The sequence below is a fragment of the Tachypleus tridentatus genome, chromosome 12 (assembly GCF_004210375.1).
Source record: "Tachypleus tridentatus isolate NWPU-2018 chromosome 12, ASM421037v1, whole genome shotgun sequence".
NCBI lineage: Eukaryota > Metazoa > Arthropoda > Merostomata > Xiphosura > Limulidae > Tachypleus > Tachypleus tridentatus.
In genome coordinates, this window is record NC_134836.1 from 90,113,378 (window position 1) to 90,138,398 (window position 25,021).

Genomic DNA, 25,021 nt, shown 5'->3' on the forward strand with positions numbered 1-25,021 from the left:
TATCAGAGATAAACGCAATATAATTAATAAATGATTAGGGTTAGTTAAGTGACAGAAAGTTATTTACTCAACTTCAACGGCGTATTCTCTTTAAATTATTTTCCCATGGTAGCAATATTTTGAAACTGCAATGTTACAGCTTCGCTTTCTCAAAATTAATGACAGAAATGTTTAAAAATTAATCTAAATAAATTATTTTTATAGTTCAATTATTTTGCTTAATTATTTATTTAAAACACAGTTTACTACAGTCTACATGCGTAAGTAGTCCAAAGTATTATTCTACCCCTATAAATAACGTTTCATGGGGTCATTTATGTCATCTGACAAGTTCTGGTATTGAATAGAAGGCTCCTTAAACACCGATTACGACAGACGAAAGACAAAGTTAAAATAATGTTAAAATACTTAATTTTGAATCACAATTGACAAAGATTAAATAGAATGAGAGGGCGTGGTACATCTGCAATTAACTTAAATTTATACTATTTTTACGCCCGTTAATTTTCAAAACTTTAATGTTTGCAGTGTTTAAAACTACTTGAAAAGTAGCTTAAATATATAGTTAACTACTGTCTATAACTGCATGTTCATTACATTAAAAGATAAAATACCTTCTTTACGTTTGATACTCAAGTAATAATTTCCTGGTTTTGAAAGATCGCTAAAAATATAGAATATTTGGAAGAGAGAATAACATGCATGATGCAGGGAAGACGAAGTTATATTCAAGTAGGTTAAGAACTGTGTAGAATAAGTTCACCGTAGAGGAGATTCAATCAAGTTATGACATTACAAAACACTGCTAATATTCTTACTAGCTGAATTTAGTTTGGTTCGTTGTGAATTTCTTGCAAAGCTACAAGAGAGCTATCTGCGCTAGCCGTCCATAATTTAGCAGTTTAAGACTAGAAGGAAGGCAGCTAGTCATCACCACCCACCGCCAACTCTTGGGCTACTCTTTTTACCAATGAATATTTGAATGGATCCAACAGATTACAAAGCCTCCACAGCTGAAAGGGCGAGCATGTTTGGTGTGACGGGGATTCGAACACACGACTCCTCAGATTACGAGTTGAGTGCCTTAGCTACACGGCCAGCTGAATTTAAATTACGAAATAACACCCAGAACATAGTGTGTAATACATAAAGAAAACAATATTTATTTATTGTAAAAACACACCATAATCCTCTTGTTACTTTTCACAGCCCTCTCAGATGTACGTAGATAAGTATCATTCACCAGACGAATTAAACGGAATGTGGAATCCTTAGCCTTGAAAAAAATTGGTAAAACCCTAAGTTCTAGTTAATACCTGTACAATCATTGGTCACTGTAACCAATGTCCTGCACGAGCGGTAACAGGTATTACCAACTTCTAAAACAACAAAGAAACAAAGATAATCGAAATAAGATCAATTTAACCCTTTTCTTAATCACAAGTGAAAACCTGAATTGATTCCTTATTCTGAATACGTGCAAAATAAACTGGAAGTGCACTCAGTAGAGGACATACCTCTATCGTGCAGCGTCGATCACATTCGGCCTTTAAAAATACTTCTGTTATTAGTGACGAACACGCACCACTTTCGGCATGTAAAATAACTATTATATTAGTATCCCAGATATCTCCTGAAAAAAACAACAACAAACCTTTTATTAGATTTTTAGCGACACGTATAATTATCCTCGTTTCAAAAATTGATATAATTGTGTCCTTTAATTTCTCTATTAATTTTTAATTAAGGAGATTCAACATAGAAATCCTAGTTAAGATGAAAGCAGAAATGACAAATATGTAGTTACTTTATATATCAAATTTTTACCGGGCAACCTATTTAGTGTCAAGTGGACCAAAATTTAGCCATATTAGAAATTAAATGTATATCTTTGGTTTATATAATTTACCAATAATGTCAAAAAGAGCACAGTACAAATGCTATTTGAAATGTTTTAAGACAAACATTTAATAACAACCAACGCCAAATTAAGGGTTTTATTGGCCCTAGGCTTTTCAACTTAGAGGCCCTCTCGAGACAAAACCTCCACGTGTAGTAATATTTTTAGTCATAGCTTAAGGTCTCCTAATTAACGTGAGGTTCTGGGCTTCTTCCCGGTAAGCCCATGCCTTAATCCGGGGTTTATCACAACCATGAATAGAAATAATCACTATTCCTTCTAAGAGTATTAAGCGTGCTAGATACGGAAGTTAGGACAAATTTTTTCATCTATATAAGTTTTTATTTAGTGTGTTTACATCTTTGATACTAAAACAATCTAAATAGCGATATCTTAATTCTAAACAATCTGTACTATTATTTCATAGAATTGTGTCCTTCCTTTTCTTCTTGTTGATTATTTTGTTATTACTACTACTGTTTCATGCAGTTTTACACATCTACATCTAAAGTATGAAGAAAAAAGGTATTAAGAGGCTTAATTTGGTAGTCGAGTTTGAGATTTGTACTCTCACGTTTACAGAAGGACATGGAGAAGTCAGATACGAGCAGAAATGCTACAGAAACCAGTGATGAGAAGAGAGAATTATAAGACAAATACCAACATTTGCCTAGCCAGAGTTGGAAAGGTCGGAAAAAGGCATGATCTTGAAAAATCCTCAATTCAGCCAATCCAGGATTACCATAAACCAAAGGTTAACAAACAAGACTCACTTTCAGGAGAAATGGTTTAAGAATTTTCTTGGACCAATTACAATCCTTGTTTGAAAGGGATGTTATGTTTTTATTATTGCACAAAAGATTCAGAGGCAAAAAGTCACCCCTCACAAATATACATGCACTGCATTTTTATCCTCAGAACTTAGAGATTGGAAAATGTCCAAGAGCGCTCGAAACAGCATGCTGATTAGTGATCGCATAAAGTAAGAGTGACAAGATCAGTAGACACCTCGTTCTCTAATGATTTGGCATCATATTAACAGGGCCAAAATTGTGCCTGTTGTAGGTTGAAAGAGGTCAGTTTTTGCCACGACAAGGTTTGTAGGTTTGTTTTGAATTTCACGCAAAGCAAAACGAAGGTTATTTACGCTATCTGTCCCTAATTTACCAGTGTAAAATTAGAGGATTTGTTGGTTGAAGTTAAGCACAAAACTACACAATGGACTATCTATGCTCTGCTCACCATCGGTATCAAAACCAAATTTCTAGGGTTGCAAGCCCACAGACATACTGCTGTACCACTAGTGGGCAAAGCTAGAGCAAAGACAGCTTGTCGTTGCTACCCACAGACAACTCTTCTACCAACAAATATGATTTTCAATTATGTGGTCAGCTACGTTACGCAAGTCTGTTAGCCGGTTATTTTGCATTATTTTACTTATAATTCAAATAATGTAACTATCAAATATACTTGACGTTTAACTGTCAGAAAACATTTTAATTTTGCAGACAAAGGATGCAGTTGAGAAAAGTTTTAATAATTTGTTAAAAGCTGTCGTAAAATTAACTTACACGAAAAATTATGATTTCGGATTTTGAAAAGAAAAGGACTACTTTATACTTGCAGGTAGGTACCATTAAACGTTTCTTGGGATGGTTTACTGCAGTTAGCACTTCTAAAACCAGGTACATAATTTAGGAAAATGCATTTCAAAGAAGAAAAAAGAAAGGACTTGTTCACATTCAATATTACACTTGACTTTCAAAACATCAGTAAACCAATTAACACTTTTGTGCTTTCATGATTCTGTAAAATAAGGGTGAGGTTAAAGATTTGTAAAGCCATTCACTCTGATAAATGAATCTTAATCTACATAAGTATTATCTCCACAAGATGTAGCTGAACAGTTATATTAGCATATACCAATTATTTCATACTAAAGTTAACGAAATTTTCTTCACAATTTTTGTTGGGTTTTGCTCAAAGCTACATGAGAGCTTACCCACACTAGGAATTCATAATTTTGCAGTAACTAAGGGTAGCCAACAGTGAGATTCGATCAATCCTCTCATAATGTACCTTTGGCCTCAAAGAGCAGTCTTCGTTTTAAACAAAACATGACAAATATAAACTGAACAGAAACCAAAGAGAAACTGGATCTCACTCGTCCCAAAATAAAATAAAAATAAGCTTAGCAGTTAAGACTGATAGTGAACCCCCACTACAATGTGGGTCCTACCACTGTAGCCACCTTCAAAACCTTGGATACATTTTATAATCACACGTTATAACTTGTACCCTAGGATTTCTTTACAAATATGCAGTGTACTAATCTAATTACTTAGACTTCAACAAAAACCACACAGCAGAATAAAAATTATAATACAGTTGAACATTGCAGCATACAGATAATTTATACAAAAAAATATATATTTACTATAAAATAAATCATAAGCTGAGAAAAAATTGTATATTTTAAACGTTAATTTCATTTTGTTATTTTTGTTCAACTAAAGCTTGATTTTGAAGTTTAATGATGGTTTAGCAATTCAGTGGATAGATAGATATAATACAGTATATTAATAATTGTGTAGACCAGTTCATTTATAATACATTTAAAAGGTGAGAATAACATGAGTAGGTTACAGTTACAATCATCATAAAAAGAACAAACTAAATTCAAATACAATTTAAATTTTACTTTGTTTTAAACATTCAATATTTCATTGCATCAAATGATCAAACTGTAGATTTTATTATATAAGAGAAAAATATTGTACAAAGATGAGTTAGAATATTAGATTTTTAATTCAGAATTAAAAAACAATATATACAGTACATGGTGAGTGTACTACAAAAAGTATATCCTAAAAGCAATTACTGTAAAACAACACACAAGACATTAAAATATATTACTCTCTCTCTTTAGAACTAATATATGGTATAAATCAGGTATGATACTTTAAAGATAACATGTTACAAATCAGACAGTCTCTTAAAAAAGATATATTGGATGCTTGAAATGGACATATAGAAATCTTATTGGTTGCAAACAATACTCTGGAAATGTAACAGCTGGGGTTTATTCAACAAAATGATAGAAATATTTCTAGAAAACATCTTTCATTTTTGTATCAGAATGGTTGGTATGGGTATTAACACTTTTATTGATAAGGACAGAACATTTCAACCTTCCTAGATCATCTTCAGGTTAAGAAAAAAAATTTTTTTCTATATAAATTTCTTTATAACATTTGAAATGAAAAGGTAGTAATTTATATTACAAACATACACCTGTATATTTTGTAGTTATTATAATTATTATTACCAAATAAATCTTGATAATCATTAATTTGTCCAACACACATTTTGGTAAAACAATTTTTAGGTATTTCAAAAAGCATATGTATATAAAATATTAAACAAACATCACCACTTATTTAAATAACAGAATTTATTTTCACATGAAACCAGTTCAAGTTCAATAAATGTAAACTCAAACTGTTCATATTTTGCAAAAATTATTTTAATAGGTGTTTGAACTATAAAAAGAATAACATCATGCATGTCTTCTCAGGTGCAAGTTTACCACAGTTTAGATGTTCTCCTTAATTCTTAAGTTTCTATAGAATCCAAACCTTCAGAGTAGCCATCTATAAACTAACCTCATTAATACAAAACCAAAATTTTGTCATAAACGTTAAAAAGGCAAATGAAACAATGCTACACTAACAATTAATTTTTACTTACACACACACACAGACAGAAAAAAATTGTACAAGAGAAAAGCACCACAAAATTGTATAAAATATTTGAAATAACGAAAACAAAATCTTATCTAAAAATGGCCTATCAACTGCAGCATTAGTAATTTAATAACATGCATGAAAAACTTGTTTATATGGAGTTTTCTAATTAACTTAAGCTTTCACAACTAAACTTATTAATTACACTTTGGCAACAAGTTTGTTTGTTTTTTTATACTAGAAGTGAAGGACCTTATAACATCAAAATGTTGTTTTTATCTTAATTGACACTCAAGGTTTTGCTTTACAGCTTCTTCAGAAGTGTTCACCAAACAAAAACTAAAACTGACAGTGCAAAGTGTCAAATAATAGCTACTATTCAAATATACAACATGCATTTGTACAGCATGATTTTGACATATGTAGTAAAGCATATGGTTATGAAAAATTATATGATCACCTCAATGATGATAAAGTTAAAATACTTAGCAGTCATTCAACACACACACACACACACACACAGAGAGAGAGTATCTTTTTCCTAAAAAAGATACTGGATGAATGTAGACCTGACAACCATATCCCAGAATTATACAGTTTACCCAAGGAACACAAACTGGATATTCACTAAGACTCATACTATGACCACAGATGAACAGGGACAAAGGATATTAACTAGTAATTTCATTTTTATACTATCTTTCTGTTACATCACTTAACCTTGACAGAATATTTGTTCACTAAATATAGCAGTTAATTATTTGAACAATACTTTTCTTTTAACAGTAAAACTACCTACATTCATCATAAGCACACTATACAAATGCAAGTTACAGATTTGAATAGAAATTATTTAAACCATTTGAATCTTTGTACTGTCAGTTTCAGTATGTGTTTTAGTGAATGCTCCTCAGGAAGTTAAGTGCTGATTATTTAAATAAGAACATTTTGGTGTTATAAGGTCCTTTATTTCTGTCTTCTGTAAACTAATATGCACAATAGAATTAAATAGTTTTTTTTCTTTCTACTAGTGTAAATAATCATTCACTTTGTGACATACTCATATTGCACTAGATGCATTTCTGTACTCAGAAATAAAACAGTATACAAAAGGAGCTTTTAAAAGAAAAGAAATTCTTAAAAAAGATAATTCTGAAAATACAACCTGTGTTAAAAAAGTTGTTTTTAACTGAAGTCTTCTGTTGAACGCTTTTTAAGGTAAATCTGAGAAACTATGAAGGCTTTGTTTAAATTTATTTTCTCATTTTTTATGTATGTTTAGTAAAATCCCTAAATAATGGCAGAAGAATTTTAACAAAGTTTTTTTAGTTTCTAATACAAGATTTTAAAATATGAAAGTTGTATTTAAGGATAACTTTTATAAAAGTATGATTAAAATTTACTGAAATAAAATGTATTCTTAGTTCTGATGTCAAATAGGCAGGCACATAAAACACTTGGAATTTTGAGTTTTGTAGTAATATAGACATTCAGTGAACAATGTTGTTCTTTCCTTGGTAAAAATGTTTTATATGAGTGACAAGTTAATTTTTTTACCTAATATTTTATTTAATGCCTATGTTTACTAATGAGATACTGTAAAGAAAATAAAGCAAGCAATTTTGCAAAAAAAATTTTTTAAAGATACATAATGAAATAAAAGATTTGTTCTTATATTTCAATCTCTCTGAAGAATAAAATACATTTTAGGAATATTATAAATTGTGTAAACTACATTTTCTACAGAGATCAAATCTCAATGTTACATTTTAAATTTGTTGTTAAAAATGTACAATTAGTTAGTTCATAAATCCAATATAAATATAGTTTCAACACAAGTGTATGTACAGATAAAACCTGTTACACATGTTAAATGTCTTATGCTAGTTTCTTCTAGCATATTCAATACTTTGTTTTGCTCGCAAAAGTAGTTATATACATATTTTAAAATTAAGTATATACAATTGCAATTTCAATTATTTGAAATGCAGTGACATCCGATTGTATCAGAACAATAACTTTAGTTTCTTCAAACTGAAATATTTTTTTTCTCACATCTTAAAAAGTGTTTTTGCAAGACTCCAATTTGTACTACATCAGAAATGTTATAAAAAAACCTGAGGTCAAATATGGTGCTGCATTTACTGAACTTTATATTTTAGGTAGAAAAAACTTTCCCTGAAAAGTAGTGTGGCATCCATGGTGTTAATTTTCTGGCTTGTTTTTTTTTCTTTTTCCGACATGTAAAACTGCAAAAGTATACTCAACTCTTCATGACTAGCTGGAGAGATTTGATCTTTCGTGGAAACTTTATGTGGATCTAAATAACTGTCATGTCTGCAAGTCTGAAATTATAAAAAGAGACTAAGATTTATGCAAAAATCTAGCAGAAAACTAGAATTTTATTACTACAAGATAAATTACTACTTTCAAATCAAGCTTACACATATACTTCAGGAATCCACAAATGTCAATGGTCCAGTACATAAAATAATTCCAACTTTACTCGTTAATTACTAATTGCATTCTTATTAAAAATCAAGAAAGCGTATCACTTAATTATTTATGTAGCCTGTTTACTTCCTGTTACTGAATCATAATTAAGTACCAATAAAAATGAATATTCTGAGTATTGTTTGTAGGACTTCAAACTTTCAGAGAAAAACGAATCTGGAAAAGAGGTTAAGATACTATCAGTGTGAAAACTAAAACATCAGACTGAACAATTTTTATTTTCACATTATTCATACCTAATGTCTTTTACACAGATTTTCTAAATTTCATGCATAAAAGGTTAAAACCTTGATGTAAAGACTAAAAATACTAAAATGTAAATTCTTTATTTTCATATTGGTAAAGTAATTTTTACAGCTTTCACAATCTGATGAATAAAAATAAATTTCATAAAATATTGATATATTCTTGATATAAAAAACACCAAATTGTAATATTTTTATCTTCATTTTAACTGACTATTTTAATAGGTTTTTCAAAATTTCACAAGTAAATTTTTTAAAGATTAAGACATTCACTTTGTAAAAACTAAAACAAAGTGCAAGTTATGTTATTTTCTTACTATAAAAATAATAAAACCTGGTGTAGAAAAAGTGTAGTTTTTAACAAACTTTTTAACAACATGAATGCATCATGGAGAGATTGTTTTTTAAATTTGCACAGAGCTACACAAGGGCTATCTGCACTAGCTGTCCCTAATTTAGCAGTGTAAGATTGAGAAAAGGCAGCTAGTCATCACCACCCACTGCCAACTCATGAGGCTACTCTTTAACCAACAAATGGTGGGACTGACCATCACATTATAATGCCCCCACAGCTGAAAGGGCGAGTGTGTTTGGTGTGATGGGGATTCGAACCCGTGACCTTCATATTATGAGTCAAATGCCTCAACAAGAAGGCCATGCCAGACACCCTTATCAAGACATACTAAAGACACCAACTACAAATATTTGTAAAACAGGAACAATTTTATCTTTACATCTGATTTTTTTGCCACGAGTTAAAATTTCACTGTACTTTGAATGTTTTCATTCAAGACCAATTGACAACATATCTGGATTAAATATTTTGCAACACTCAAGCTTGGTTAGAGTTTCATATCAGGTGCCATTTACATATATTTTTTTTCCAATTTTTGTTCTTATTTTCAGCCTTACATTATCCATATTAGTTAACTGATAAACGTGCATGGAAGTTACTTCCACCTATTTCTTTTTAAATTTTTCATATAGGTGGCACCCTTATACAAAACTCCTCCACCCTCATACTTTTTCAAGTGTACATTTCTGTCTAGATGGTTCCTCTTTCAACATCTTTGTGATTTAACTATCAACCGTTAATTTCTGAATGAGCTAGCTATCAATAACTCATGATTGGCCAGTATTTTATTTGGTATTATGACAGCATTTGATGCTACAGTACAGCTGAAGAACATGATATTAATGGTGACACTGTTCCATTTCATCCCATAAAAATTTACTGAATCATGTTATACCAACTCCCCCCTCCCAAAAAGGGGAAATTGATTTTCTTTTTCAGAAAAGGAAAAAACTAGTCAGAAATTCACCTGTGGATTTACTAGAACATTCAATTATTTTTCTGAGACATTTTCCAAACTCCTCTAAGACACGCTGTTCGACCAATGATAACACAAGTTCCGACTTCTCAGCATCTTCACCCTGAGCTAAGAGACATTGTACTGTTGCTTCCACAACTTCCTGAGTCACAAAGGCACATGGTAATCTAAGTATACCAAACAGCAAAATTGCTTTACTATTTTTCTTTACACTTTCACCCATTTATATAGTTTGTTTTTGTAAACAATGAGCAGCTCATAGAAACTAATGCAAAATATTTTATGTACGATTATAGGACAATAAACGTAAATATTGGTTTACATACATTCAAACTGAATAGTACATTCAAACTGAATATTAATCCATCTTAATTATTCACAACATTTAAATTTTTAAATATATACACATGTGCACCATAATTGTTTTTTTTAACTTTATAGCTGTTTTATTCACCCCATCATTAAATGCATTTTAAAAATGAAATAAACCAATTATATTAAACAAATGTTAAAATTACATCTCATAACTTCCTAGCTTTTCATATTTGAATTAAATTATCAGTAGTTAATTTGAAACACAACACTGGAAGTATACAAGTTTTTATCTGAACTATGGAGCTTATTTAGAAGGAAAAAATGAAAACATTAATGAGTGAAAAAAATTTATGAACTCCTTCAATTTTTTTTAATCTCCAAATTAGTCCACTGTGAAAAAATGGAAAAAGTGGCTTCTAATACCTGTGACCTTCAGCTGAAAAATTTGCAGGTCGAGTTGGGAAATCTTGAAGTTGGAAGGATATCTTAGTTTTGGCAGCAGCCTGTTGTTGAACTCTGACCTCTACAGCATCAGCTAGATGCATCAGTGTTTTTTTCTCACAATTATCTTCAATGTTTTTACATCCCACACACTTGCACAAATGTGTACACATAATTTTTGCCTAATAGGAAACAATCTGACATGAAATATTTTGATAATACTTGTGCAATTATTATGTTGACCACCAGCATCAAATAAGTAAATACATTTTTTTTATTTTTGAAAAATAAAACTTGCAAAAGAATATGTAAACTAAGCAATGAGTGACTATGTTTGACTACATAATTTATAAATACTTTTCATCACTATAATACAATACATTAATCAAATTTCTACAACTATGACTTCCCAATCAAACTATTACTACATGAACATTTGATACTAGTACATTCATTTACAAATACTTTTTCCAACAAAGTAAAACACTTCTCACATATCACAGTGTCCTCAGTGACATGTATAATAAAAATACCTCTTAACTTGGTTAAGGGTATAAAGCACCACCAACTACAATCTTTGCAACTTTACAGCTGTGTTTATCTACCTCATTTTTGCAAGTGAAACACCATTACACATACCTCAAAAATTAAATTAAATTAACCAGTTAATATTAAACAAATAAAATTATATCTCAATTTCATAATCACATTTTATTGAAATGACTATCAGAACTCTATGCATACTTATATGTTTTTTAAAAATTAAAATTATGGGGGAATGATGGAAAGCTTATAAAAATGCAGGGGTATAACAGACTAATTAACTATGTTGTTTTTTTCTTAAACATACAAAACATACTTAAATTATCTTGCAGACGTACAATATTTATTCACCACTGAGATCAGTATTTATTGCACTGGATTAAATAATTTAACCAATGTGTATAACTTTCTTGTGAAAGTTAAAATGCAATTCAAAGACAATGATCAAAACACTCATTCCTTCAATTACAACAGCAACATGAAATATCATACAAGTCCAAAATTGCATTAAGTTTATAAAATATGTATACAAATTGACAATTTGACTTCTGTTAAAGTAAATTCATACTAACACATTTCTTCAAGACAATCAGATTTATCTCATCTTTCCCATCACATAACTCTATAATCAATAGTTACAAAAAAACGTTAATATGACATCTTATTTTAATTCACACTTCTGTTTGTGTGTATTAACTTACGACTACATACATCATTATAACACCTAAGTCATTACTGAGCCTCACCTCATAACATTCACAATAATTTTTTAAACAACCAGATCTTTTGCAGTTACAGCCCTTAGTGTGACGTCTTTGGGCAATTCCATCCTTATACTTTCCTAAGTAAAATAAACGAATCATACTCTTTACAAATATCTCAATACATCTCATTCTTTTCCATATTCAAGAACAAATCTAGAACTTAAAACTTCTTCAGAAACAATAATGTTATATACCTTCTACATTATCATGAGGTTACTTTTCTTGAAGCTACATTTTGGTCTCAAAATTAAATAGTAAATATTTTTATAACAAATTTATAATTCTTATTTTAATATAAATATGAAACCACTTATTTTTGCTGTCTAGATTACCACTTCTAAGTTTTATGAGAAATGCAAAACCAAAATAGAAGAAAATAATGTTAACAGTCACAAAGGTTGTCAGGTAAGACAAAAGTTACCTTCACAACATGTATTAGTATTTTTATTAGTAATATCATGAAGAAAAAAAGTGTTTTTTTGTTGGTTGGTTTGGTGTTCTATGGCACAAAGCAACTACACTATCTGAAAACTTCTGATAAAAAGTTAAAATTGAAGTAAAATTATTAAAATTCATAAAAAGAAATTAAGATAAAACAAAACAGAGTTTAATTTTTGAATTAAAAACACACATAGTATTAAATCCAATTTTTATATCTAACTGGCAAGTTCAAAAATCAGCATTAGCCACCTGAAGTGAGCCTTTCCAGTCCTGGTTGTTATTTGAAGTTATGGCCTTTATCAGAAAGTAAAGTAATACAAGTTTTTTGTAGCAAAATTTTAATTATTATAACTCACCAGGATGACTAACGGGTAGTTCAAACAACAGCATTAGACACCTGAAGTTGGCCTTTCCAGTCCTAGTTTCAAGTTATTTGACGTTACGGCCACTTTCGAATTTCAAATCAAACTATACGTACTTTAATTCTTAAAAGGGAATCATATTAATAAATGTCTAATTTATAAATTAAAAACCTAAATAGCATTAAAAAGATTAATGGCCTTTAAAAAACTAAAAACATTTCTAAGGTGATCAGTGTCACAATTGCCAATGACACTAATATTACGTATAAAGCTTGGGACAAAACACGTTTCAAATGGTGCTGTCATTGCGTCGTAACAAAGGCAAGACAGTAAAAGGTGACTTATTGTGACCCTAGTGTCATACAGACAACACTGGTGCATCAGTCCCAGATGAAAGAAAAATGATGAGTTAAAAAACTGTGACCAATGTGTAGTCTAAAACAATTTCCTCTTTCCGATCCTTAAGGATATAAGATGGCCAATGTCCAACAGAGGGTTTTATTTGGAAAACCTTGTTTTCACGTTGCTCACTTCAAGTCGAATACCAACTGGCACAGAGCTGAGCCTTGAATACACGACCATTGTCCTTGTATGGAACAGGCACAGCAGTGATAGTGCCAGAGCAGACAGATTTAGCTGCAGTATCAGTGAGCCCATTCCTATGAATATTAACATTGCCTGGTACCCAGAAAAACTGGATAGAAGTAGATGTTAAAGAGAAATGGGCTAGTTGGTTTAGAACATCATGTGAGAACTAATGTGAAGTGATTCCAGGGGTAGTAGAGAACTAAGCAAGTCAGTATAAATAGTGCAATTTGAGTACTTCTTAGCTTCTATGTAATCCAGGATAGAGAAATAGCATAAAGTTCAGTAGTGAACACAAACTGTAGCCCAGCACCAGGCATCAGGTGAAACATTCTCCTACCAGATCCAGTTAAAAACAATTAGAAGAATAACAAGCAGGAGACAAATGATGATGCATCTCATAGTATACATAATCAGGTCAGACCAATGAAGGGCCAGTTTGAGTTTCACCAGTGTAAAGGGGTAATTATAGTCATAGAGACAATCAGCTTGAAAGGAAAGAAGTGATAGCTCTGCCTAAGTCTTGATGGTTAAGAAGGTGAAGGATGAAGCAGAAGTGCTAGATACCCAGCAAAAGCTCTCACCTAGAATATTGGCAATGCTCCGAGTATCAGCTACTTCCTGGCCATCAAAGAGCAAGGTAGAAAGGGGGAAAGAATTATATTGCCCACTAACCTTTCGAATCTTGTCCCATATAACTTTGGAACTGGTGGTAGAAGATATGATGATTGAGAACATAAATTAATCCAAGATTCCTTCTGGCTTTGACACTTTACTCATAAAGCATGTGCACAGGCCTGCTGGAAAGTAATGTAGTTCAAGAGTGTGGGATCCCTTCAAAAAGTATCCCAGACCTGTTTATGGGCCTTCCATGCCATGTGGCAGACAGGTTTCCACCATGGATGAGGATATCGTGAAAAACTTGAGGTTTTAAGAATACACTGAGCAGCTGCCTGTATAATACAGTAAGTTATTTCTACCATGCAGTTGGCTATTGATGGCTTACAGATGATGGGAGATACAAGTTCTGCAAAAGCAGTGAAGGAGGGCCAGTTCGCCTGATCCATCTTACACCATGGCACATGAGTTGGGTGACATTGAACATGGCTAGTCTTTTTCAAACTTACAGGAAAATGATCACTGCCTCATGGGTTATTGTCAACCCTCCATGAAAAGTAGGAGAATGGTGAAGGGGAACAAACTGAATGATCAATAACAGTAAAGGACTGACTTGTTGCATGAAAATAAGTACAAGAACCACTATCAAAACGAGAAAGGTTATGAACTGAGAGCATACGTTCTATGGAGTGATCCCTTCCATCAATATTAACACTTCCGCAGAGGGGATTATGTCCATTAAAATGCCCAGGATTAAAAAGGGAGATGACAACTGTTCAATGAAAGCATCAAGGTTTGATTGATCATGGGTCTCTTTAGGAGACAGAAAAAACAAACAGTGATGGTACAACCCAAGGAAACAGATGGCTATGGCTTCTTGTGTCGAGTGGCAAAGACAGAGTGGGAACATGCTGATCAACCAACAGTGCCACCCCTCTATGCACTCATCCATCACACAACCTATTATTTCTGTACAAAGAAAACTACTGAAAGGTGACTGTATCAGCAAGTTTCAAAAATGTTTCCTGTAAGGAAAGACATACAGGATGATAAGAAGCAATCAGTGCTTTGATTTCATCCAGATTAGAACATAACTTGTGACAGTTCCATTATATCAAAGTGGCCATTTTTTATTTATGTGTTGGTAAATTGGTTGGAGAACCCTTCTGTTTTTGATTACGTTTTTTTTCCTTATTTTCTTTATTCGAGGGAGTTCTACCAACCTCCATGGATCCTGCCCTGGGTCAATTGGACAGGTTTCTGTCATTGGAAGAAGATTCCAGTGACTGAGGACATGAACAAATGATTGTTTTGCATCTTGGGGTGGGAGAAGATGTACCTGAGGAAATGCCCATACCCAGAACCAAAAGAAGTGGATCTTGAGGTTTGCTGAAATGAATGTTAGGGACAAATATGGGTGATGAGGATGATTAATCAACTTTCTTAACCATGGAAGTCATGTGATTTGAGAATGATTCTTTTGGAGGAATGGAGAGATCCATATACACTCCCACTGTAGTAGTGGAACAAAGTGCAGCAGCATATGTACAAGCAGTAACTTTCAAGCTTCAGGGTAAGTAATGTTTTGAATTGTCTTCAAACGCTGCACCTTTTTCTTCCAACCATTTAAGGAAAGAACAAAAGTAGGATTGGGTGAGAGCCAATGCAGTTGATGCAATAAGATTCTGTTTCACACTCATAGGCATCATGATCCTTGCCACTGCAACAAGCACACATCAAGGAACCAAGACACGATGGGTTTGAATGATCAAACAGCCGACACTGGAAACATCTGAGAATTTGGAATGTATGGCCGTACCTTGCAATTAAAATCACCTGCCTTGACAGTGGCAGGTGGATGCTGTGATGTAAATGTTAAAATGAGTACGTTGGTCGGCATCATAATTCCATCTTTGCAAGTAGAGATACGCCTCACTGCAGAAACTTCTTAGGTGGAGAAACCAGTGATAATCTCTGACTCGGGGATGTTTTTCAAATCCTTCTCAACAATAACTCCTTGTGACAAATTCAAAGCAGAACGCGTCATAATCTCAATAGGTATATCCCCAATCGCCTTTGAATGTAAGAGGAGTTCACTGTGTTTAAATGTATATGTTTCCACCAATATGTCACCAGAGCAAAGCTTTTTGACTGACTTTGGAGAGCCAGCAAGTCCTCCTAGTCCTTTCTGAATAAAAAAAGGGAGACATTTGCCCCAAAGGTTTGTCTGAAAGAGAATGTAGTATAAGAAAATGAGGTACAGGTGTTATGCATGTTGAAGATTGCTGCTCAGAATCGAGATGTGGTCATTTACCTATGGACAGTTTTTCACTATTTTATTTGTTTTTATTTGGAAGACCCTTAATAAAAAAAAGTTTAGGTGTCCACTGACCCCACCCACCATGGAACCCTATGACAGGACACACTACAATGCCAAACAAGAACACTGCAGCAATGCCAGGGTTTCACCAGCACTATACCCAAACACCAGCATCAGATACAATGTCCACAACACCTGTTGAAAACATTCAACACTGGTACTTGGTTGACTTTAGCCCAAGTGGACCAGCCAATTGACCTGACCATAGGGAAACCACCTATCCACAGAAATTCAAGGTCAAAGTCGTGTAACTTAGGGTTGGACCCCTCAACCACCAGGATCCTCTCCTCCCCTTCACAGGTCACCACACCTGGCAAATACATGGGTGGATGTTTAGATCCCAGCAGAGGTGAACAGAACCTTCCTTGGGAGGTCCCCTCAACACGTGCAGAAATCCACACCAAGGGAATGTTTTTGAGGGTCAACTGGTGTTAGGTAAGCATCAAGTGTGGAGAACTGTGCAGGAAAAAAAACTTTCAATTCTTTCAATATATTATGTTGGCAATAATGTCAGATCTTCAAGATTAATTACAATTTATTCTAGAGGATACATTAAATCAGTGAGTTAGTTTGATGAATTTGATTTGAAGGAGAATTGATGGAGGTAAGTTGGAAATAAATCTCATTTAAAGCACTGCTAAAAGTTTGAAGGTATTCTTCTGTGACCTACAAAATGGAAAATATCTTGAAAACTTCCAGTATGATGTATGTAATACTGTCCTCATATCTGATGATTCTCTAAATGGCTATAACACTAAGAAAATATTGCTAAAAACCTTTGCCATGCATACTATGAATCTCAGCAAACATTAATCTATACTCAATCTTGCCACATAAATCCTTTAACCACTACAGCCAATGAAATGTGCATCAGCCACTTCATTTAAAGTATTAAACCTATGTTTTATCTTCAGGAATCTTATGTTGTATATTAATACAAGAACAAGATTACACAAAGCAAATGACTACTAGTGTGTGACATTGCAATGGCAGTAATCATCAATATTGTTTTAGGTAATTTATACAAACACACTAGTAAGTAATACTTTACAATACTGTAAAATTGTACCAAACATGCACCAGTCTGTAAAAAACAAAAGCTCTAACAAAGTCTTAATGTAATCATAAACCATTGAGTCTTAACAATTCTTGAGCACTGACACTCAAACTTATTTTGGTCCATTCCTGGATCATTATCATTATTGTTCTTTTCTGGGACTGGCACGAAAAAAAGATGACATTGGTTTGATTTCTTTTGACTTTCATTTGTTGGAGCCTGGGAAGTGATCTATACAGAACTCAACTTTGGTCATATTAAGACTATCTCTAATTGGATAAAATTATTCCTTCAGTGTGTTAAGTTCTCAAAGAGGAATGGAAAATTAAACCACAAGAAATATTAAAATGTGTTAACAATTCATTAGGTGGTTTCAGTATTATATTTATTTGTATCAGTGAATTTCTATTCTCAATAAGGACTATAAGCAGCATCAGATAACACTTACTTTATTCAATCAGGCATTTTGGCTTATGCATTATTCAAGGGTTAATGAACATCACAGGTAAAAAACTAATTTTAAATTAACCTAAAAGAAAACAACTACAACAATATAAGGGGATAGTACACATGAAGCATGCCAAAAGTATTGTTAAATGAGTTAGGATTGCTAATCTTAATAGTATAAGTTAAAAAAATAAAAAACATTGAAAAAAAGGTGTCATAGATGCCAGACATTGTACTTGTTAATATAAGGGCATCTGGATTGAATTAAAAGAAATTCCTTAAATTTTCTGTCAAGAATTGCAACTAGTCCAAAACTTTCATTCAATAAAGTGTTTCAGTGATTGTACTGAATGCTTTGATTTGACATTTAATAGAGGCTTCTTTGTTGTTGTCAGGGTTTTGTGTAACAAGTAGGCTAAAGATTCTTCGACAGTAGATATTTGTGATTTGTTGGTGATAAATAACAATAAAAAGACAGCACACACTCCACTTAATCTGAAACAATATATTCAAAACAAGTTAAATATATGTACAAAAATTCTTTATACTATAAACATCAGTTGTATCTAAAATACTAAACAGTTCTTTTTCTCGTCAAAAGTCTTATCAGGCCAACCTCAATTATTTTATAATTCAATTGAGAAGACACTTTATTTACACCCATCTAAACAGTATCAATCAGTATACTAATAATATAATTTACTTACACTACTCTGCAAGTTACCAGTCTTACACTGAACTTCAAATACTTTTCTTTTCATTAAAGTCCACACAGGTAGGTTCATTACTTTAGAACACTCTCACAAGTTATTCTAATTATCTCTATTAAACTGTGAAACTCATTTTAAAATATCATCCTTTTATGGCCATTCTCTCACACACTGGCTAACTTCACTTTTTAGTTATTTCTTATTAACTTGTGCTTACACACCATTTATTCACTGAATTATAAAAAAAAATATATTATCAATACCAAAATTAATTCCATTATTTACTGTGGAAATTTCAAAGTATTTCGCACACAAAATAAGTTACTTCACCCATTTTTAAGGTAAGTTCTTGAAATAATGTGATGTAAAAGGCAAAAAAATAAAATTATCCAATATAATGCAGTATGTGGACATCAACTATGAACTATTTGAAAATAAGTTCTGTAATATGAGCTTAATGGTTAAAATGCTTGGGATTTTTTTTTCCCTAAGTAAGCAATTTATAAACAGAAGTTGAAAAAGCAACAAGTATAATAATTCAATGTCCTTTCCTTTTACCCTTTCAGTAAACAAAATAAAATACCTACAATTTCCATTGACGTCTACTTCAAAAGCAGCGAGTATGTAAAGTAAGATTATAGTGATTGGATATGAATTGTTGTTATAATTAATAGACTATATTATCATCTAAGTCTTTTTTTTTTAATTGCCTACTAATTATTAACTAACTTTTATTCCAGGAACTAGGAACTGCAAATCAAAAGCTTCAATGCATTTGGTTGACTAGGACAATTAGCATGTGACCCAGTTAACTATACTCACACCATTCATCCTCTGCTATGCAGTTTCACAGGCAAAATGGTTAGAAATACTGCACCAAATTGTTTGGTCATTTGAGGCAATAATAAAATAGAAATCAGAAGAATAAAGAATGATTTTTCTATTCCCTTCTTAAATTGCATATGATTATCACAAATGAAAGTCCTACTGACTTACGCTTTGCAAACTTTTGCTGTTTAACACTCCTACGAAAAGTGGGGCCAAATACTTTTGGCTGCCACATTTGGCAGCCCAATGTGGACAAAAAAACAAATTTGATTTCATTTCATTAAATGAAATGGCAATTTCATTTAAATACAAAATTATTAGCCTAATATTAATAACCTTTCAAGTTGCTCTGGGGGCTATTAGGCCCCACTTTTCATAGGAGTGTTAAACTATAACTTTAAATAATAAAAGGCAAGCAATGGGGTGATGTAGAGTTTATTGATTCAAGTATCCAAAAATTAAATATCCCAGTTTCTTTCTGTGTTGAATCTAACATATACAACTTTTGTGTGATAGTTGAAAATAGTGAAATATATTTATGTATATAAATAAGAGGTGTAAATTTATAAACATTGAATACGTGAAATAATTATGACACAGTATGCTTAACTTAGAGTAGCTCATAGCTAGTACTGCTTCACTAACTGTTGCCCCAATTCTTTACTGAGAAGCAATACAACCAGCAACAATTTGCAAGTACATGGGCCTAAATGAGTTGTTGTGTGCTACTAACCATAACAGTGATGTTTTAAATTAACTTAATGCAAGCCCTTTAAACTCTAAAGCCAGTTTTTAGGATTATTACAGCAAAAGGTATCCCACTTTTGAATGCAAATAACTGTTATTTGTGCCAAAATTGAAAATTAATTGGATTACTAACCTGAGGTAGTGAAACCTATGTATGAAGCACATTCCTAAAAAGTCTCCTATGAAGCAGAAAACATTTGAAAAATAATGTTTTTTGGAGGCTATATGTATTTACAAATTAGTTTGTGATTTTGGTTAATGTGTTAAAATATCGGCCATTAGAGATATTACTATAGCAGTATTTTTGTTTCCATTATGCAAGGTCTTCCACTGATTTTTTTTCTCCTACAATCAATCACTATTACATTTCAAAAACTTGCATTTACTAGTATAAAAAACAAGACCATTTTAAAACTTACCAATTTTGGGGTGAAAAGCAAAAGGATTTCTCTCCAGGCAAATTTTGATTGCTTTTTGCCTTTCTTCTTCATGGTCTAAGTTGTTGTAGCAATTATTGCAATTACAACTTTTGCAAAATTCACCATTGGCAAAACAGTCACAGTATCTATCGTGGAAAATCAAATATTCTTTAAATTGAGAAATAAAAGTTACACCATGAAATGCATTCCATACAAAAATTATTTGCATGCATAGTGTTTTTTTATACTTCCATAACCACAGTACAAAATAAACAATAAATAATCACCTTACAAACAATCATAATAAGTTTGATTATTGGAAAATTGATATCAAATATTATTAACGGTAAACAGGAATACAATTTTGTGCAACCACTGACATTGTTTCTAGTACATCCAAGATGTGTGATAAAAGATAAATAACTATTTTACTAGTCAATGCTATAATAAGGTATTCAAAATGTGTACTATGTGTAATGCAATATGAAGATTTAAAATTAGAAACTTGAAAAACAATTACTGATTAAACAAATAAGAGACTCAGTTGTATTTTAAATCTTCATTCATCTCAATGAATGATAAACAAAAAAGTAGGTTCAGTATTTCATTCAACAAAAACAATAACTTTTTAATGACTACAAGGAAGTTTGGCCAAAGTTAAGTACTTCTTAAGAGCCCTTAAAAATGAAAAACAAAAGTTAAGGTCTGGGAGAACCTTAAATAAGTATCAATAGTCTACCTGTCAAAGACAACATGTGACAACTGTGGCACTTTCACACACACAACACATACATATATACATGATATCCTCAGCATTTCTGTAAAATTTGACTTTTTTTAGTTTCATATTTAGTTTTTAGCATTTTAAAACATTTTGTCTGCTGAAGAATTTGTAAGAATAAATTGGATGCATCTATGAATGCAGGTTTCAGGGCAACAGATCGTTAAACTTAGACTAGAGATAGAAAAGTGTAAAAAGTGCATAAACAGGTTATATTTGTGTTTCTTAAGTCAACTAAATGTGTTCAAAACAAGATGTGGTTAACAATGGACAGGATGGAGTTTCCAGATACATTATTCTTATAAGCAAATTAATAAGTGAGCAGTAAGAATTGGCAGTGGGAATGCAAACTACTTAAAATTGGAAAGGAAGTTTGTCAAGGATGTGCCATGTTGCCTAATTATTTTGACACATATATGGAAGATAATGAACTTGTATTATGCAGATAACTCAGATTTGTGATTAAATAATAAAACAGATACGAAGACGTATTTAGAGAATAAATAAGTTCTAAGAAAGGTTTAGTGCAAAATGAAAGAAAACAAAGATTATGATGAGGGAAAGTTAATATGTCAACAAAGAGGTAAACAGGTAAGAAATCAAAGTAAAACAATTTTAATGTTTAAGATCCACAACCAACAATGAAAAATGTCTTGCAGGTATTTTGTAACCTCTTGCTCCAAGTATCCTACACTGGGCATGACAAAATGTCTTAGTGTTTTACTTTCAAAATTTCATTAAACTTCTGTTTGTTATACCAATCACTATAGCATAAAATATTAGCTAATAGCCTATATTTTAATGCTCTACATTTTTTAGTTTCTGAATTTTATAAAAGAACATTTTTAAAAAGAATCCTGAATTTCCCCTCATGTGACATTTTACTCTGTGTATTTTGTCATCTTCATTTTATCCACCACCTCCCACGAAATTATGAAATTAAACAATTACTCACTATAAAATCTTCGCTGCTTAGACAAAATGATTTTTACGGCCTCCAATTTTTGTTTAATTACAGAACTATCAAACAGAAGATGCCATCCATATATCATATTCTCTCTTTCAGGATATGTTAATAGTTCTCTCTCACGTTCAATAGAAAATCAAGATTTACATCTATCAAATGAGGTATTGTTTAATGTAGTATTCTGAACACATAATATTCAATTTCACTCCTAATTTATCTTTGGTTCCCATGGGAATTACTTTGGTCAGACTGGATGCATTTGTAATGGCTTGCCTCACAGTTAGAAGCCAGAAAAACTGTAATTGTTAGAGGAAATTTTTTGCATTTTTGGATGTTGTTTATGTTATTTGGTGCATTATTCAATTAAATATATATTATTTAATGCATTTACTACCATTACATTAAAATAATTAGGGTTAACTGTCATCAATATTCAAGAGTCAAACAAAGAATACTTGGGTAAATACTTTATTTCTTGTTCTACGTTTATTCTTTATTATTATAAAAGTAACTCAAGTGCAAAAATAGAGATCTCTTTAGATTAGTTAAGAATAGATGAGGTAAAATGATAATATAAAAAAACATTTTCACAAAACATGCACACAGGCAGTTTGGAGTAGCCTGTACGTAACAATCATTCTCCATGTGAGTTACAACTTATAATGGTGCAAACAGTAGTTAAGACATGGTTTAAAGGGCAATAAAAGTAACACAATTTATTTACAAATCGATGTATATTGTTATGAGTTTAAAGCCACTTAGGATAAACACATGTAGTTTCATGCTACATTTGAAGTCATCCTAAAAAAAAAAGGAAGGCAATATTTTGATTTTGGGCAATATGGATGGGGTTTTCGAGGTTAGTAAAACTGACTAACCTCGCATAGTTACGGAAGAAAAAAAAACAGAAAATAGTTTTCCTGAAATCAAACGACAGATGTTTTTAAGAGGTTTTATACATTACACAAATGAAATTTCCATTCTGAGATGAAGTGTTTTTAATCTTAACATGAAAATCACTTGGTATAGAGATTATTCAAAATAAATACTCAATACATTCATGGACAAATCTTGTAGTTTATTAAAACTACTTCACTTGAAAATATGAATTTCCACAAGTGAATGACATATTAACTAAAACTGTCAAATCTTGTGAATGATATAAACTATATTGAAACTTAAAAGTATTGATCTATTAAAACTTTAAACGAGTACAGAGATCAAGTGGTCAAGTCAACTTGACTGAGCTCATGTGGAGAAGGTTAAATATCAATAATGATAAGAAAGTTTTTGGTCAAAATAACTATGGAGAGACTGAAGGTTAACATTACCATTACAGTTCTGTTTGCTTAGATCACTTATCTTCACACCAGCTAGCTACTCATGGTTTCTAAAGTTGAACATTAAAGAAGAGTGATGAACAGGGGGTAAGAAATAAAGTAAAAAAACAAACGAATGTGCTGGACAAAACAAGATGTGAAACAAAATCATTGAAGAATATCATTTAGAAAAAAGCCATTTTGACAGACTGCGAGAAGACAGATCCTGTCTGAAGACAAACGTCAATGAAGGATGAGTTGAAAAAAACAGAAAAAGAGAACTACCAACCATAATGTAAATTTAATTTCAATATCCAGACTAAAGTTTGCTAAAGGAATACAGAATCTTATGATATTTTATCAGTTTATGGCTTCAATAAATTGTAATATATAATATTTTATCTAGTTTTGACTTTGTAAAACTTTTCAAACTAACAATCAATGATGATTTATTAACACACACACACACACACACAATGAAAACATCAGAATGGTATATATAAGATAAATTTGAATATTTTAAAAACTTACAATTTCAGGCACTGAGATTTGGAACAGTTACAAGGCTTCCGAAATCGTTCCTCTCCAGTTTGCCCACCAGATCTGTTGATATAAAAATCCATTAAAAAAAAATAAGCAGTCTTTATGAAAACATACGAAATTTTGTTCCTCTGTTTATTTGCAAATGTAAGGTCTTCTTTTTTCCCTATAGAAAAGTTTAACATAAAACTTAAACATTACAAATTTTATTTTTATTTACCAATGTTTAGTCAATGCTGCAAGCATTCCTATATGTATAATTATTTGTATACACTCATGTTACAAAACATGTAATAAATTAGCAATGCCATTTTAACTATGTAATTTTCTATCTTATAAAAAAACTACAGATGGCACAAATCTCTTTTTTAACATTCATGTTAAAATAAAAACACCTGAAGCAACCTTATCATAAACTTCTAAACCAGACCTGAAGCTTACAGATTTTTACACATTCTATTTAGAAATATGTAGCCACAAGTACTGAGGGCAACAAATTAAAATAAATATTAAACTACTTGTGTACAGCCTCTATGTTTGTTTACCTTTCTATTAAAAACATTTAGTATATATTGTTTACTACTACTACTACTATGGTTACTTTAAGGCTTACTTATGCTTTAGTATTCATTTTTTAAAATCATTAATTTAATTATTATTTTCACTGATTTCAAAGATCTATCTGTACAAATTATGTTTAAGTAATACAACCTAGTAATAAATAAGAACCTCTTAACATAATTTGAATCTTCTACTTCACAAACACAACACAAGTCTAATGTAATTTAAAAAAGCAACAACAGTTGTATAACTAATAAAAATCATTTCCCACTCATGGCACCATGATCAACTGAAGAGATCAATTGCAAATATGCAACTGATGAATAAAAAAGATGTTTAATCAAAACTAGTTTTTGATTATTCCAACTAAACATAGATGTTTTTTTGTTTTTTTTTAATGGAAAACAATGTCACCAATTTGAAACTGCTGTCCAAAGACAAGTCCACTGGTTGGCAGAAC

At 31.6% G+C, this 25,021-nt stretch overlaps 1 protein-coding gene across 1 annotated transcript in view; it reads right to left on the reverse strand.

Moving 5' to 3' along the window:
- Nucleotides 1-4,688: 4,688 nt before the first annotated feature.
- LOC143233959 (uncharacterized) overlaps nt 4,689-25,021 on the reverse strand; it is a 43,027-nt gene continuing 22,694 nt past the window's right edge. The window contains exons 8-13 of the mRNA XM_076470894.1: nt 23,992-24,063; nt 20,394-20,539; nt 11,782-11,876; nt 10,475-10,674; nt 9,728-9,903; nt 4,689-7,991 (exon numbers count right to left, since the gene is read on the reverse strand). Coding sequence (XP_076327009.1) covers nt 7,978-7,991; nt 9,728-9,903; nt 10,475-10,674; nt 11,782-11,876; nt 20,394-20,539; nt 23,992-24,063 — 703 coding nt within the window. The 3' untranslated portion in view covers nt 4,689-7,977. The remainder of the gene's footprint in view (nt 7,992-9,727; nt 9,904-10,474; nt 10,675-11,781; nt 11,877-20,393; nt 20,540-23,991; nt 24,064-25,021) is intronic.